At 46.1% G+C, this 12855-nt stretch overlaps 1 protein-coding gene across 2 annotated transcripts in view; it reads left to right on the top strand.

Annotated features, from left to right (window-relative positions):
- The window catches only part of ATP13A2 (ATPase cation transporting 13A2), a 64560-nt gene extending 56891 nt beyond the window's left edge, over positions 1–7669 (top strand). For both annotated transcript variants that reach the window (XM_044282508.1, XM_044282509.1), the window contains exons 24-29: positions 1167–1319; positions 3909–4005; positions 4158–4381; positions 5554–5705; positions 6184–6356; positions 6527–7669. In XM_044282508.1, the coding sequence (XP_044138443.1) occupies positions 1167–1319; positions 3909–4005; positions 4158–4381; positions 5554–5705; positions 6184–6356; positions 6527–6688 (961 nt within the window). In that variant the 3' untranslated portion in view covers positions 6689–7669. The remainder of the gene's footprint in view (positions 1–1166; positions 1320–3908; positions 4006–4157; positions 4382–5553; positions 5706–6183; positions 6357–6526) is intronic.
- The last annotated feature ends 5186 nt before the right edge of the window (positions 7670–12855 follow it).

The raw sequence follows: 12855 nt of genomic DNA, 5'->3' as shown, positions 1-12855 counted from the left end.
ACACAACCCCTTTAAGTAAACAGGCTTAGCAAAACTTTGACAGTTGCTAAAGAGAATCCGTATTTAGCATCTACTGAATGGTGAATACAAACATCTGTAAGATGCGGAGGCAGGCTTCTCAGCCTGCCTCTCCTCCCCCTGACCTAGCTCCTGCATTCACAAGGGCATATAGTGCATTTTACTAAAGAACTAGGGATTTTACTTAGGTCCCTGCATATTTGATTCGCTGGCAGCCCCAGCATGTCCCTTATTAATTAGTAATGCTGGCGAGATGGAGAGGGGCAGGGCTGCAGTCAAGGCTACTTTACCAGCACTTAGCAACTAACCAGGGACATGCTAAGATAGAGGGGAGGGAGCATACCACTGTTGTTGGCGACTAGTCAAATAGGCAGGGGGGCTTGGTAAAATCCACAGTTTTTTAGTGGAATAGATGATATACACTTGTGGAGGCAAGGAGAGGAGAGGCAGGTTGTGAAGCCCTCCTCTGCATCTTAGCGATCTGTCATCAACTTTTAGTAGATGCTGAAGACGGGTTCTCCTCCGCAACACTGAGTTGTGCTAAATCTTGCTAACCTAAATCTGTAATAAAGTATATTACAAAATTACTTAAAGGGCAAGCTCCTTCAGAAAAAAAGGAATTGATAGAACAGCTACACCTTAACTGGGACGTCATGGCAGTGACAATGTTATGTGGTGGCTTCATTGGAGTTGGTGTTTGCAGGTGTTATCTCCCCTTATAAATATCCACTCACCTTCACAGGGGCATAGCTATAGGGGAAGCGGCTGATTTGGAGCCCAAACTCATAAGGGGCCCATCCTGGAGCACTACTGCAAAGTTTTATTGTCAGGACCTCCTCAACAGTATTATACAGTGACACTAGGAAACAGGTGGCCGCTGGGCCTGGTCAAGAGAGAGTGATCTTAAGTAGCCACAGGAGTGGGGTTTGCAAAGAAGTTTCTGGGGAAGAGGGCATTCAAACATTTGCTGTGGGGCCCAGTCATTTCTAGTTACGCCACTGCACCTTCGGTTTCTTTAGTGGGAGAGGATTTCACGTGTTTGTGGCTTATGATCTGTGTTACATTGGAGGGGGCTGTAGCTACTTCTCCAGATCATGATTTTCTCCTGTAGGATGTCTTCCTGTCCTGACCTTTATGCTCTTTTGCAGTTACTGTGTAGGGATGTGCGGTGACGGAGCCAACGACTGTGGTGCCTTGAAAGCTGCCGACGTGGGAATCTCTCTGTCAGACGCCGAAGCTTCCGTCGCTTCTCCATTTACAAGCAAACTCAACAACATCGAGTGTGTCCCCATCGTCATCCGGTCAGTGGGAATCCTGTCACTACCTAATGAGACACAAATGTCAGGTTTTGTCGAAACTACATTAAAGAGGACCCGGTACCAGAAATACAATGCAGTCTGCAGGCAGCATGTTATAGAGCGGGAGGAGCTGAGCCGATTGGTACTTTTTTTTTTGTGGGAAAAGATTTCGTAAAAACTTGCAATTTTTACATTTTATATCTGCAGGCCTGAGAACCACTACAGTCGGTGACTGATATACGCACTTATGCACACAATGGCGTCAGTCACTGATAACCCCTCCTCCCCGTACCGATCCCTGTTCACAGGCCTGCGGATATAAATGTAAAAATTACAAGTTTTTGTTAATTTATTTAAGTACATTTTTATTGGTTTTCATTTCATTTTAAGGTTACAATTTATAGTCCATTACATCACATGTAAAATAAAACCGGTTTCCATTAAATAAAAACAATAAAGGATTTATATATAAATATATTAACTGTAAAGTATAATCAGTGTATAGGTGATCAGTATCAGATCAGCGGGGATCCGACACCTGGCACCCCTGTTGAACAGAAGGCGCGCGCCGTGCCAGCGCTGCCTTCCTTCATTGTTTACCTGCTCGCCATCGCAACAGCAGCGGGGCACAGGTGTAATTACAAGTATGGCTCCTTCCTATTCAAGTGCGTGCATACTACAGAGCCGCCCCATAGAAGTGAATGTGTAATTACACCTGCTGTTGCGATGGCGATCAGGTAAGCAATAAAGGGAAGGCAGCACCTCTTCAACCAACTGATCGTCAAGGGTTCCGGGTGTCGGACCCCAGCCGATCTGATATTGGTGACTAGGGATGAGCGAATCCAAGTTCGGTAAAAAGGTGTTTTACAGTAGAAATAAATTTGTTAAAGTTATTACCCGAAGTCTCGCGAGACTTTGCAAAGTGATAACTTTGGCTCTTCGGAGCCAATACATTGTAATACTGTACGGAGCTCCCTCTCCATACAGTATTCTAATGAAGTTTTATGCCAATCGATTTTGGATGTTTCATCTGAAGTCGATTCGCTCCTCCCTATTGGTGATCTATCCTGAGGATAGGCAATCACTATGAATAACTATGACCCTTTAAGTAGGCTCTAATTTTTAAATTCATATAATATAATTTGTTTATTTAAATTATGAAAATAAAAATTCAATTAACTAATTTGTCGAAGTGACGTTTTCCTGAATCTTTTCCCACAAAATGGATATTCCGGTAATCTGCCCGGCTCCTCCTGCTCTATAACTTGCTTCTGGCAGATTGCATTGTATTTTTTGGTGACATCCTTTTTTTTTTTTTTTTTTAAATGCCTCTCTACTGAAATGTCTGCTCGAGTTAGGCTAAGGCTAGGTGTACTCGACGACATTTGTCGTGCGACAATAAGTCACGCGACAGATAGGGCACAACTACACGGCAACATTTGTCGCGCAACATTTTGTTGCACCAATGTCGCGCGACAATTTTTATAATGGCAGTCTATGGTGTCGCACTGCAACATGCTGCGACTGCGACCCAACAGTCGCAGAAAAATCCATCTCGAATGGATTTTCTGCGACTGTTGCGTCGCAGTCGCAGCATGTTGCATGTTGCAGTGCGACACCATAGACTGCCATTATAAAAATTGTCGCGCGACATTAGTGCAATAAAATGTTGCGCGACAAATGTCGTCGTGTAGACCTAGCCTAACACTCATTTCACTACCTCTTCTCCATTAGTGCATGGTTATGATCAGGGACAGAGGTTTAGTCTTCTGCTCAGTCTTTCCCCCATGCTTTATACTGCAGCTCTGCTTATTTGAGTCCTGTGGATAAGCTTTGGGGGGACATTGGTTTATGGAGGGGCGATTTCGATCACAAGAACAAAATGATTTTAAAGGGGTTTTCTGATACTTTATCAGTATCTCATCGGTGAGAGTCTGACCCCCACTGATCAGCTGTTTGAGAAGGCACCGATGCTCATAGTAGTGCCATGGCCTTCTTTCAACCTAGTGTAGGCCAGGGATGCTCAACCAGCGGCCCTCCAGCTGTTGTCAAACTATAACTCCCATCATGCCCTGCTGGAGACTGATAGCAGTAGGCTGTCCTGTCACGCTGGGAGTTGTAGTTTTGCAACAGCTGGAGGGCCGCTGGAAGGTTAGCCATCATGTGTCGTCACATTCAGTAGCCACGTGGCCTAGGCACAGCTCCGTCACATTGAAGTGAATGGGGGCTGAGCTGCAGTACCAAGCCCAGCCACTATACAATGGACGGCGCTGTGCTTGGTAAGCAGGGAGAAGGCTGCGGCACTACTGCGAGCGCTGGTCCCTTCTTAAACAGCTGATCAGACACTGATGACCTATCCAGAGAATGGGCCATAAGTTTAAAAAAAATCTTGGAAAAGCCTTTTAAACTATAAGTAACGAGCCGTGTGTTGATTGGGGAGCAGCTGCTGTATTTAGACTGAGGGGAGGAGCCTGACTATGTGGGAGGGGCATTAATATGAGGGAGGAGCTTTCCGTTTCTGACAACCATTCAGTCTTAACTTTTTGCTTTTTCTTTCTTTTCCATTAAACGTTGATGCCTCTTGTCCTACAGGGAGGGACGCTGCTCGCTGGAGACCTCGTTTGAGATGTTCAAATACATGGCCATGTACAGCCTGAACCAATTCATCAGCGTGCTCATCCTGTATACTGTAAGTGATAAGCGGAATATGGCGGTGGTATTACCAGAGGCAAATATGTGACCCCGTCTGTTCTCACCAGTTGGGAGGAATTGGGTTGGGGGTTGCAGCTGGTCCATGTCGGGGCTGTGTGTTTTTTAATGGATATGTTCTCACTTTTACAGTTGAACACCAACCTGGGTGACTTACAGTTCCTCCTGTTTGATCTAGTGATAACCACCACCGTGGCCGTGTTAATGGGCAGGACCGGGCCTGCCAGCCAGCTGGGGATAAAACGCCCCCTGGGCACCTTGATCAGTATCCCAGTTTTAGGAAGCATGATCATTCAGACCAGCATGATTCTTGTTGTCCAGCTGTTGTCGTATTTCCTCGTAAGATCACAGCCCTGGTAAGTGTGTAGAACTGGGATCAGCAAGCTCCGTCACTTCAGCTGTCCACAAACTATAACTCCCAGTATCCTCCTTTCACTTCTATAGGGGTTACAAGAAGAGCCGAGTAAGTGTGCATACTGGGAATTGTATTTTCACAGCAACTGGAGTGGCGAAAGTTGCTGATGCCTAATGTAAAATAACCCCTTATTTTGAAACTGCTGCATTACCCTTCTACCATCATCCAGTCTCATCATGGAGTCTGTGACTACTTAAAGGCTATGTACATTTTTAGTTTTTTTTGCATTGTACTAAAAATATTTTTTTTGAATTGGTCTTTATTAAAAATATGGAGCCCTTTTTTCTGCACAGAGATGAGATGCTCTAGTAGCACCCTTTGGATTTTTTCTGCCTTTTTCGTCAGACCAGGAGCTGACAGGCTCCTTATCTCTGCTCTCTGACATTATAAACACTCATTGTAGCTCAGTTCTTATCTTACTGATAACAATGTAGTTTAAATAAGTGTTTATGACGTCTCAGTAGTTTAGAGAATAAGGGTTATTAGATGACGGCACGAAAGTGAAAGTACCAGTCTCACAGCTAGAAAAACGGTTAACCCTTTGTGACAGAATGGCTCAATATTTTTAATAAAGGCTAATTGAAAAAATTATTTTTAGACAAAATTTTTTATAAAAATTGCCTCCGAAGGTGTACATAGCCTTGAAAGTAAACTAAACACAAAATCCAAACACAAAAAAACTCCTTAGGTGTCTTTGTTACTTGCTCTTGTATCGTCAGGTATCACAATTGCAGACCATGAAAAATACGATAGAAAGGCAGCTCATTGTTCTCTCAGGCTGCAGCCATGTACTCTACCCTTTCTTATGCTCCTCTTTTATGTGAAGCAAGATGTATCGGAGGAGGGGGCTGGGTGTGGTCTGGAATTTTTTTTGTCTACAGCGTAGGTGGCCAATTTGTTGGCTACAATAAAAAAAAGCAAAAATGGCTTGGTTGCTAACTCCTAAAATACATGTCGGTCGAAGGGAATAACACCCCTGTCCTATTCAGGCTCCTCTTCTCCATCTAGTGGTAGCTTTTTAGATTGCATGTTGCATTCACTTGACTGCACAATTCCAGACATTGCCTTTCTTCATGTAAGTAAATTATTTATTTATTCCCCCCCCTCCTACAGGTTTGTCCCTATTAATAGCACCAGCACCATACCACACAAACTGCCAAATTATGAGAACACGGCTCTCTTCTGTGTGTCCGGATTCCAGTACTTGATTCTTGCTGTCATCGTTTCTAAGGGATATCCTTTCCGGAAGCCGCTCTACACAAATAGTGAGTAGTTTCATGTCGCATATATTATCGTGACACACTATATTATAACCCTTCTGATGGTCGTCCATTTGTTCCCACAATCCTGTCGGCCATTCTGTGCTTGCGGTAGCCTTTTCCGGCGGGGGAACAGCCTGCCGGATCCGTGCCGCCGGAGGTCCGCTCCAGCCCCATTCACGATAATGGGGGCGGGCCAGAGGTCCGGTCGCAGCACGGCAAACCAGGCGGCCGGTCAAAAACGACAACATGCTTCTGTTTTGGTCCGGCAGTCACTTGGCTTGTTTGCCGTGCTGCGGCCTGACCTCCGGCCCACCCCCATTATAGTGAATGGGGCTGGAGCGGACTTCCAGCGGCACGGTGGACTAGCGGCAGCACGGATCCGACAGGTTGTCTGTTCCCCCGCCGGAGCAGCCTGCTGGAAAAAGCTACCGCTAGTGTGAAAGGCAGGTTAGCTCTCTAACCTTTGCTGTTTTCCCTTCAGTTCTGTACCTCGTGGCTCTCATCCTGCTGTTCGCCATCATGCTGTGGGTCACACTTTCTCCCCTGAAGTTCATGCTGTCTATCCTGGATCTCAAACCGATCGACGACTTCAACTTTAAGTTTGTGTTAGTTGGAATCGTGGCTGTGAACTTCATTGCTGCCTTCATTGTGGAGGTGAGTGATACCAGGGGGGGACGTCAACGAGACATAAGGTATTCGTTCCGCTGTAGAAGACTGTGTCTGATGCGCGCGCGCGCTTGTGTGTCTGTACGATCATACACAAGGATGGGACTCCGGCTATAGCTATATTGAACAGTGCTGACAATGTTCTCACTTACTTCCAGAGTGCCCTGGACCATGGATACTTAAACTGCATAAGAAGACTACGAAAAAAGAAGGAACCCAAAAAGATTTACAAGAAGCTGGAGCTGCAGCTTCAGGGACAGCACTCCTGGCCCCCTGTAAACCAGACTCTGTGCCCCAGCCACTCCAAGCACTCCAGGTAGCAGGACATCAGCCGAGGTTGTTCTATGTGACTGGGCTGATTGCTGCATACTTCATGAAGCCCCTCCAACCCTGGAGACCGATGATCGTCCTGGAACATAACATTTGTTACCTGATGATGACCCCTCAGTATGGGTGAAGCCTGACAGTGCTGCAATATTCGGGTGAGCTCCGTGCCAGGATCCCCGAACTGCAGCCGGACAACCTGATGTAATAAAGGTGACTGGTCCATATTCAGATCCCTGGTCCTGGAGTATGAAGTAAGCAACCACAGTGAATGCCTCACTCAAAATGCACTAGTAATCTACTGGATTCAGACCGTCAGCAGGACACGCCGCGGAGCTTCACAGGAAACGTCTGCAAGGACATAAACGGCAACGCCACTTTGCAGGATAGTTTAGGAACCACCAACTTCAGCCGCTCAGGTTACTGCAGGGCCGTGGCCTAGAACCCTGCTGTAACCTGCAGTCAGATCCTCAACGAACAGTGTGTCCTAGTCGCCCCAGCCGGAGGGATTTGGATAATGATTTTACATTAGGAAATTGCATTTTAAGGAATTCCTTATGTCATTTTGCAAAGTTCTAGGGTGGGTCTGTGTTCCCCCCCCCACTTTATTTTTTTTAAGCCTGCAGACTGGTCCTCTTCTCACGAATGGAATGATCCTGGATAGGTACATCACCGTTAGTCTGTGGGATATAGTTTCCTCTTTGTCCGATCTGCTGATCATCTCCCAGGACTGTGAGGCTGCACATCGCACTGGAAAGTCCGCCATTCAGCAGCCAGTCCGTGGTTGTAACTGCATATACCATGAAGACCTGCCCAGGATGCAGACTGTAGCGTGCCCCCCTGTACAATGCCTCTTTTTAATTTATTTCTGTTGTTCTGTATTTCTACACTGTCAGCTGTGTATTGTTATTTTTCTATGTGTCGGGGTTGCATTTGCCCAAAAAAAAAAAAAAAAAAAACACCTTAGTCATTCTGTTCACTTGTCTGACTTTTGCATTTATTTTATTTTTCATGTTTTATTATGTTGTTTTTTTTAATGTCCTGTCCTTCCTGTATTCTAGCACTAGGTGGTGCTACGTGTGAACGGCCATATCTTGTAGTTCCTGTACTGTAGCACTAGGTGGTGCTTTGTGTGAATGGCTATATCTTGTAGTTCCTGTACTGTAGCACTAGGTGGTGCTACGTGTGAACGGCCATATCTTGTAGTTCCTGTACGGTAGCACTAGGTGGTGCTACGTGTGAACGGCCATATCTTGTGGTGCTACGTGTGAACGGCCATATCTTGTAGTTCCTGTACAGTAGCGCTAGGTGGTGCTACGTGTGAACGGCCATATCTTGTAGTTCCTGTACTGTAGCACTAGGTGGTGCTGCGTGTGAACGGCCATATCTTGTAGTTCCTGTACTGTAGCACTAGGTGGTGCTACGTGTGAACGGCCCTATCTTGTAGTTCCTGTACTGTAGCACTAGGCGGTGCTGCGTGTGAACGGCCCTATCTTGTAGTTCCTGTACTGTAGCACTAGGTGGTGCTACGTGTGAACGGCCATATCCTGTAGTTCCTGTACTGTAGCACTAGGTGGTGCTCTGTGTGAACGGCCCTATCTTGTGGTTCCTGTACTGTAGCACTAGATGGTCCTACGTGTGAACGGCCATATCTTGTAGTTCCTGTACGGTAGCACTAGATGGTGCTCTGTGTGAACGGCCATATCTTGTAGTTCCTGTACTGTAGCACTAGGTGGTGCTGCGTGTGAACGGCCATATCTTGTAGTTCCTGTACTGTAGCACTAGGTGGTGCTGCGTGTGAACGGCCCTATCTTGTAGTTCCTGTACTGTAGCACTAAGGGCCGTTCACACAGAGCACCACCATCTTGTGGTTCCTGTACTGTAGCACTAGGTGGTGCTATGCTTTCAGTACAGTAAACGGATCACCTATAGCCCACCTGTCTTGGTAACTCCAAAAAAACCCACAAAAACCGTAGCCCTCATTCTTGTGCTTCCTTTCATCTCTTATGAAGGAGGAAACCCCTGGAGATGTGATGATTGGTGGCCCTTTTACTGCCAAGTCCATGGTTAGACCGGACCAGCACCCTGCTATAGTGATGGGTGCTCCGGGTACCATGTTGTAGGGTCGATGCACAAAGCACCCCTGGAATCTGTAGGTAGGTCTTTGGGCCTGAAGGATAATTCTGCCCCCTCCATCTTCCCGGATCCCCCGGGTATGGATGGATCTTGACAATTTCTAGGTTTATATTCATGACCTTTTGTGGCCTTTTTCATACAAACCAAATATAGAATTATTTAGTAAAAATAATTTTTGGGAAATTGTATTTTATGGTGAAGTTTTGGAGTATTGTGCGACTCACTAAAAGGATACAATAAAATCGTATTTTATACCCTCCTGTGCCCTGTGTGAATGACTGAAAGGTCGTTGTGATCAGAATATCTAGCCGCCATCTTCCCTCTGATCCTCCTCGCCCAGTTCTTCTGACTTATGCAGGTTGGTCTTTATCTTTTAATTCTCCTCCTATTGAATTTTTGCCGCCTCTTTGTGACTTTTTTGTATCTGTTCTACCCCATTTGTAAAGCGCTGCAAAATATTTCGGCGCAATAAAAAGATTATACCTGCACTACTTCCTTTTGGCCTCCAGGAGGAGCTCTACAGCTATTTCTCTGGTAGCAGCAAAACTTGGCTCCTTCTTGTCCTTTACCAAAAACTTTTGTCACGTGAGTGACGGGTCATGGATGGAGTTCTTACATTATTTGGCACAGGAGCTGTGAACACATGACTTCTCGGTAATGGTACTACACAAGGGGGCGGGGCAGTGACAACCTTTCATTCAACATGGATTATGTAAGGACACTGGAACTTCTATCCAATATTTACACCTCCCTCTCGCTCTTCCTCGTTCATTCATTTGGCCTTGAGCTGGTTGTTCTGATGATGTCATGAAATTTACAGTAAAGGTGGAGTGGAAACCCCCCAGGGTGTGAACCTGCTGCTCTCCTCCCCCTCTCCTCCATGTGACCACCATTCGGGGGCAGGTCTGTGAATTTAGGCCATCTGTGCCCTATAATTTAGGACCCTTGCAGACTTCTGCTGGAGGTTCAATCCCAGGACCATAAAATTCTCATTTACTTTTTCTCTGAAGGCACAAAATTAACAAATCAGAGGTTTTCTTCTATTATACAGCTTTCAAGTTCTAGAGACGCAGCCTGCAGTGTAAAGAATTGTGAACTAAACATGTATCCTTTAATATACTTGTGTCATCCTGCAAACTAAGGGCTCGTGCCTGGCCGTTACCCGTATGGGGCCCGCAAACGGCAGGTCGGCAATATGCGGGCACCGGCCGTGTGCTCATCGCCTCACGGATGCGGTCCCGTTCACTTGAATGGAGGCACGGCACTATGGAGTGCATCCGTGGGGTTCCTCCCCACCGAAAAAAAGTGCGGACGGACCACAGTTGAATGGGTCAGGATTCGTCATATGTTGCCTGTGCATTGGGGGATCGCAATTTGGAACGGCTGTGTGCATGAGGCCTAAAAGAAACGCATCGCTGCATTTAGCCATAGGGGGAAACCTCCATTCTTTACACTGCAGGCTACATCTCTAGAACTGGGGAAAAAAAATATGCATAATTAAATAAAAGTGACAATTTGCTAATTTTGTGAATAAACCTCCCTGCTGGAGTATTCCTGGATTCAGAATGTAGATGTTTCCTGGTTGCCGTCCCTGGATCGTGGCCTGGTCCTCATTGTCTCAGTAGTCACCGCTCTGGAATCCTGCAGCACTTGGACACGTTCTAACATGTAGTGCGGTTACAGCAGAGCGGGCAGCCGCGGATTCCAGGATTGTAAGTTCTGCGGCTCCAGACAAAAGGGCGGTGGGGGCTGAGCCATAACAACCGAGGCCTTTACACAGGCGCTAGAGTCCTGCAAGGGGGGGGGGGGTCATTCTCAGGGATCAGAGACAAATCGCCTCTCAATATTTAGGTCCAATTAGAAGCATTTCACACAAAAAAATAATTATTATTCTCCTTTTCCCTTTAAATTTCTTCTGTTTTTATTTGCCATTTATAAGATCTGTTCATTGAAAAAGGTTGTCACGGCCCCGCCCCCTGCTCCATTCCGTAGCCCCGCCCCCCTGGTACTGATAACGCTCAATATTATGTAATAGTAACATAATTACATTGTGAACAGACAAGAGAATCACATTGTGTATTAATGTAAGGCCTCATGCACACGGCCGTTGTTTTGGTCCGCATCCGAGCCGCAGTTTTGGCGGCTCGGATGCGGAACCATTCACTTTAATGGGGCCGCAAAAGATGCGGACAGCACTCAGTGTGCTGTCCGCATCCGTTGCTCCGCAAAAAAAAAACATAACCTGTCATATTCCGCACAAGGATAGGCATTCCTACAATAGGCCGCCCGTTCCGCTCCGCAAATTGCAGAAGGCACACGGACGGCTTCCGTTTTTTGCGGACCGCAAAAAAAAACGGAACGGTCATGTGCATGAGGCCTTATTTTTCAACTTTTGGAAGCCAAAATCATTAATGGATCATAAAAAAAATATAAAGGTATAAAGGACAGATACGACTGGCTTTTGGCTTCCAAAATGGCATCAGGAATCGGACCAGTGTGGCCGGACCCCAAGCTTTCCAGCAGCCGCCTGGCGTTGAGTAGCGATAACCATGTCTACGATCTTCCATCCTGCTGGGTTTCTGGCACTGCTGTAATTTATTCTGATATCATTCATCCTGATTTTGACCCCTTTTCCCCCAATGTAATTATCCCCCAGAGGTTCGCAGCATCTGGACTTGTGGCTTCAGTCCTGGTCACGGTTCACACATGTGTTTATATCTGGTAAATAAGAATTAAATCTGGATCCAAAACTCTCCAATCTGGACACCATGTCCTGGAGAGAGGGGGGGGGGCAACCGCCCCCAAGGGGCTGACATGTTTATTATCCTGCTATAAACTCCAGGCCTCTGATGGTGCAATCACTGACGTATGGAGGGGTCGGTGGGGGAGGACGGAGGTGACACCGAGGTGTCAGAGGGGAAGCAGACCCAAATCAGGGGGAGAAGAGTCGCCTTACACAGCCATTAATGTAAAGCAATGTCCTGCAGATCTCTAGAGAGGTCAGAGGTGTAATAATCTGCAGAATATATTACTATGTGTATGTCAGGAGGTAGAGAGAACAGAGCGATGTTCTGCAGATCTCTAGAGAGGTCAGAGGTGTAATAATCTGCAGAATATATCACTATGTATCTGTCAGGAGGTAGAGAGGACAGAGAGATGTTCTGCAGATATCTAGAGAGGCCAGTGGTGTAATAGTCTGCAGAATATATATCACTGTGTATGTCAGGAGGTACAGAGGACAGAGCAATGTTCTGCAGATCTCTAGAGAGGTCAGTGGTGTAATAATCTGCAGAATATATCACTATGTATATGCCAGGAGGTAGAGGGGACAGAGCAATGTTCTGCAGATCTCTAGAGAGGTCAGAGGTGTAATCATCTGCAGAATAGATCACTATGTATCTGTCAGGAGGTAGAGAGGACAGAGCAGTGTTCTGCAGATCTCTAGAGAGGTCAGAGGTGTAATAATCTGCAGAATATATATCACTACGTGTATGTCAGGAAATAGAGAGGACAGAGTGATGTTCTGCAGATCTCCAGAGAGGTCAGTGGTGTAATAATCTTCAGAATATATCATTATGTATCTGTCAGGAGGTAGAGAGGACAGAGCGATGTTCTGCAGATTTCTAGAGAGGTGAGTGGTGTAATAATCTGCAGAATATATCACTGTATTTGTCAGGAGGTAGAGAGGACAGAGCAATGTTCTGCAGATCTCTGGAAAGGTCAGTGGTGTAATAATCTGCAGAATATATCACTATGTACCTGTCAGGAGGTAGAGAGGACAGTGCAATGTTTTGCATCTATCTAGAGAGGTCAGAGGTGTAATAATCTGCAGAATATATCACTAGGTATCTGTCAGGACTCAGGAGGTAGAGGGGACAGAGCGATATTCTGCAGATCTCTAGAGAGGTCAGAGGTGTAATAATCTGCAGAATATATCACTATGTATGTGTCAAAGAGCAATGTCTTTTTGGCAGCACAGAGGGTGTCAGGAGGTGATACTTGAACTGTATCCTGTTTCTTTAGGACC

Source organism: Bufo gargarizans, chromosome 2 (genome assembly GCF_014858855.1).
Source record: "Bufo gargarizans isolate SCDJY-AF-19 chromosome 2, ASM1485885v1, whole genome shotgun sequence".
Taxonomy (NCBI): Eukaryota; Metazoa; Chordata; class Amphibia; order Anura; family Bufonidae; genus Bufo; species Bufo gargarizans.
This window is presented reverse-complemented; position numbering and strand designations above follow the sequence as displayed.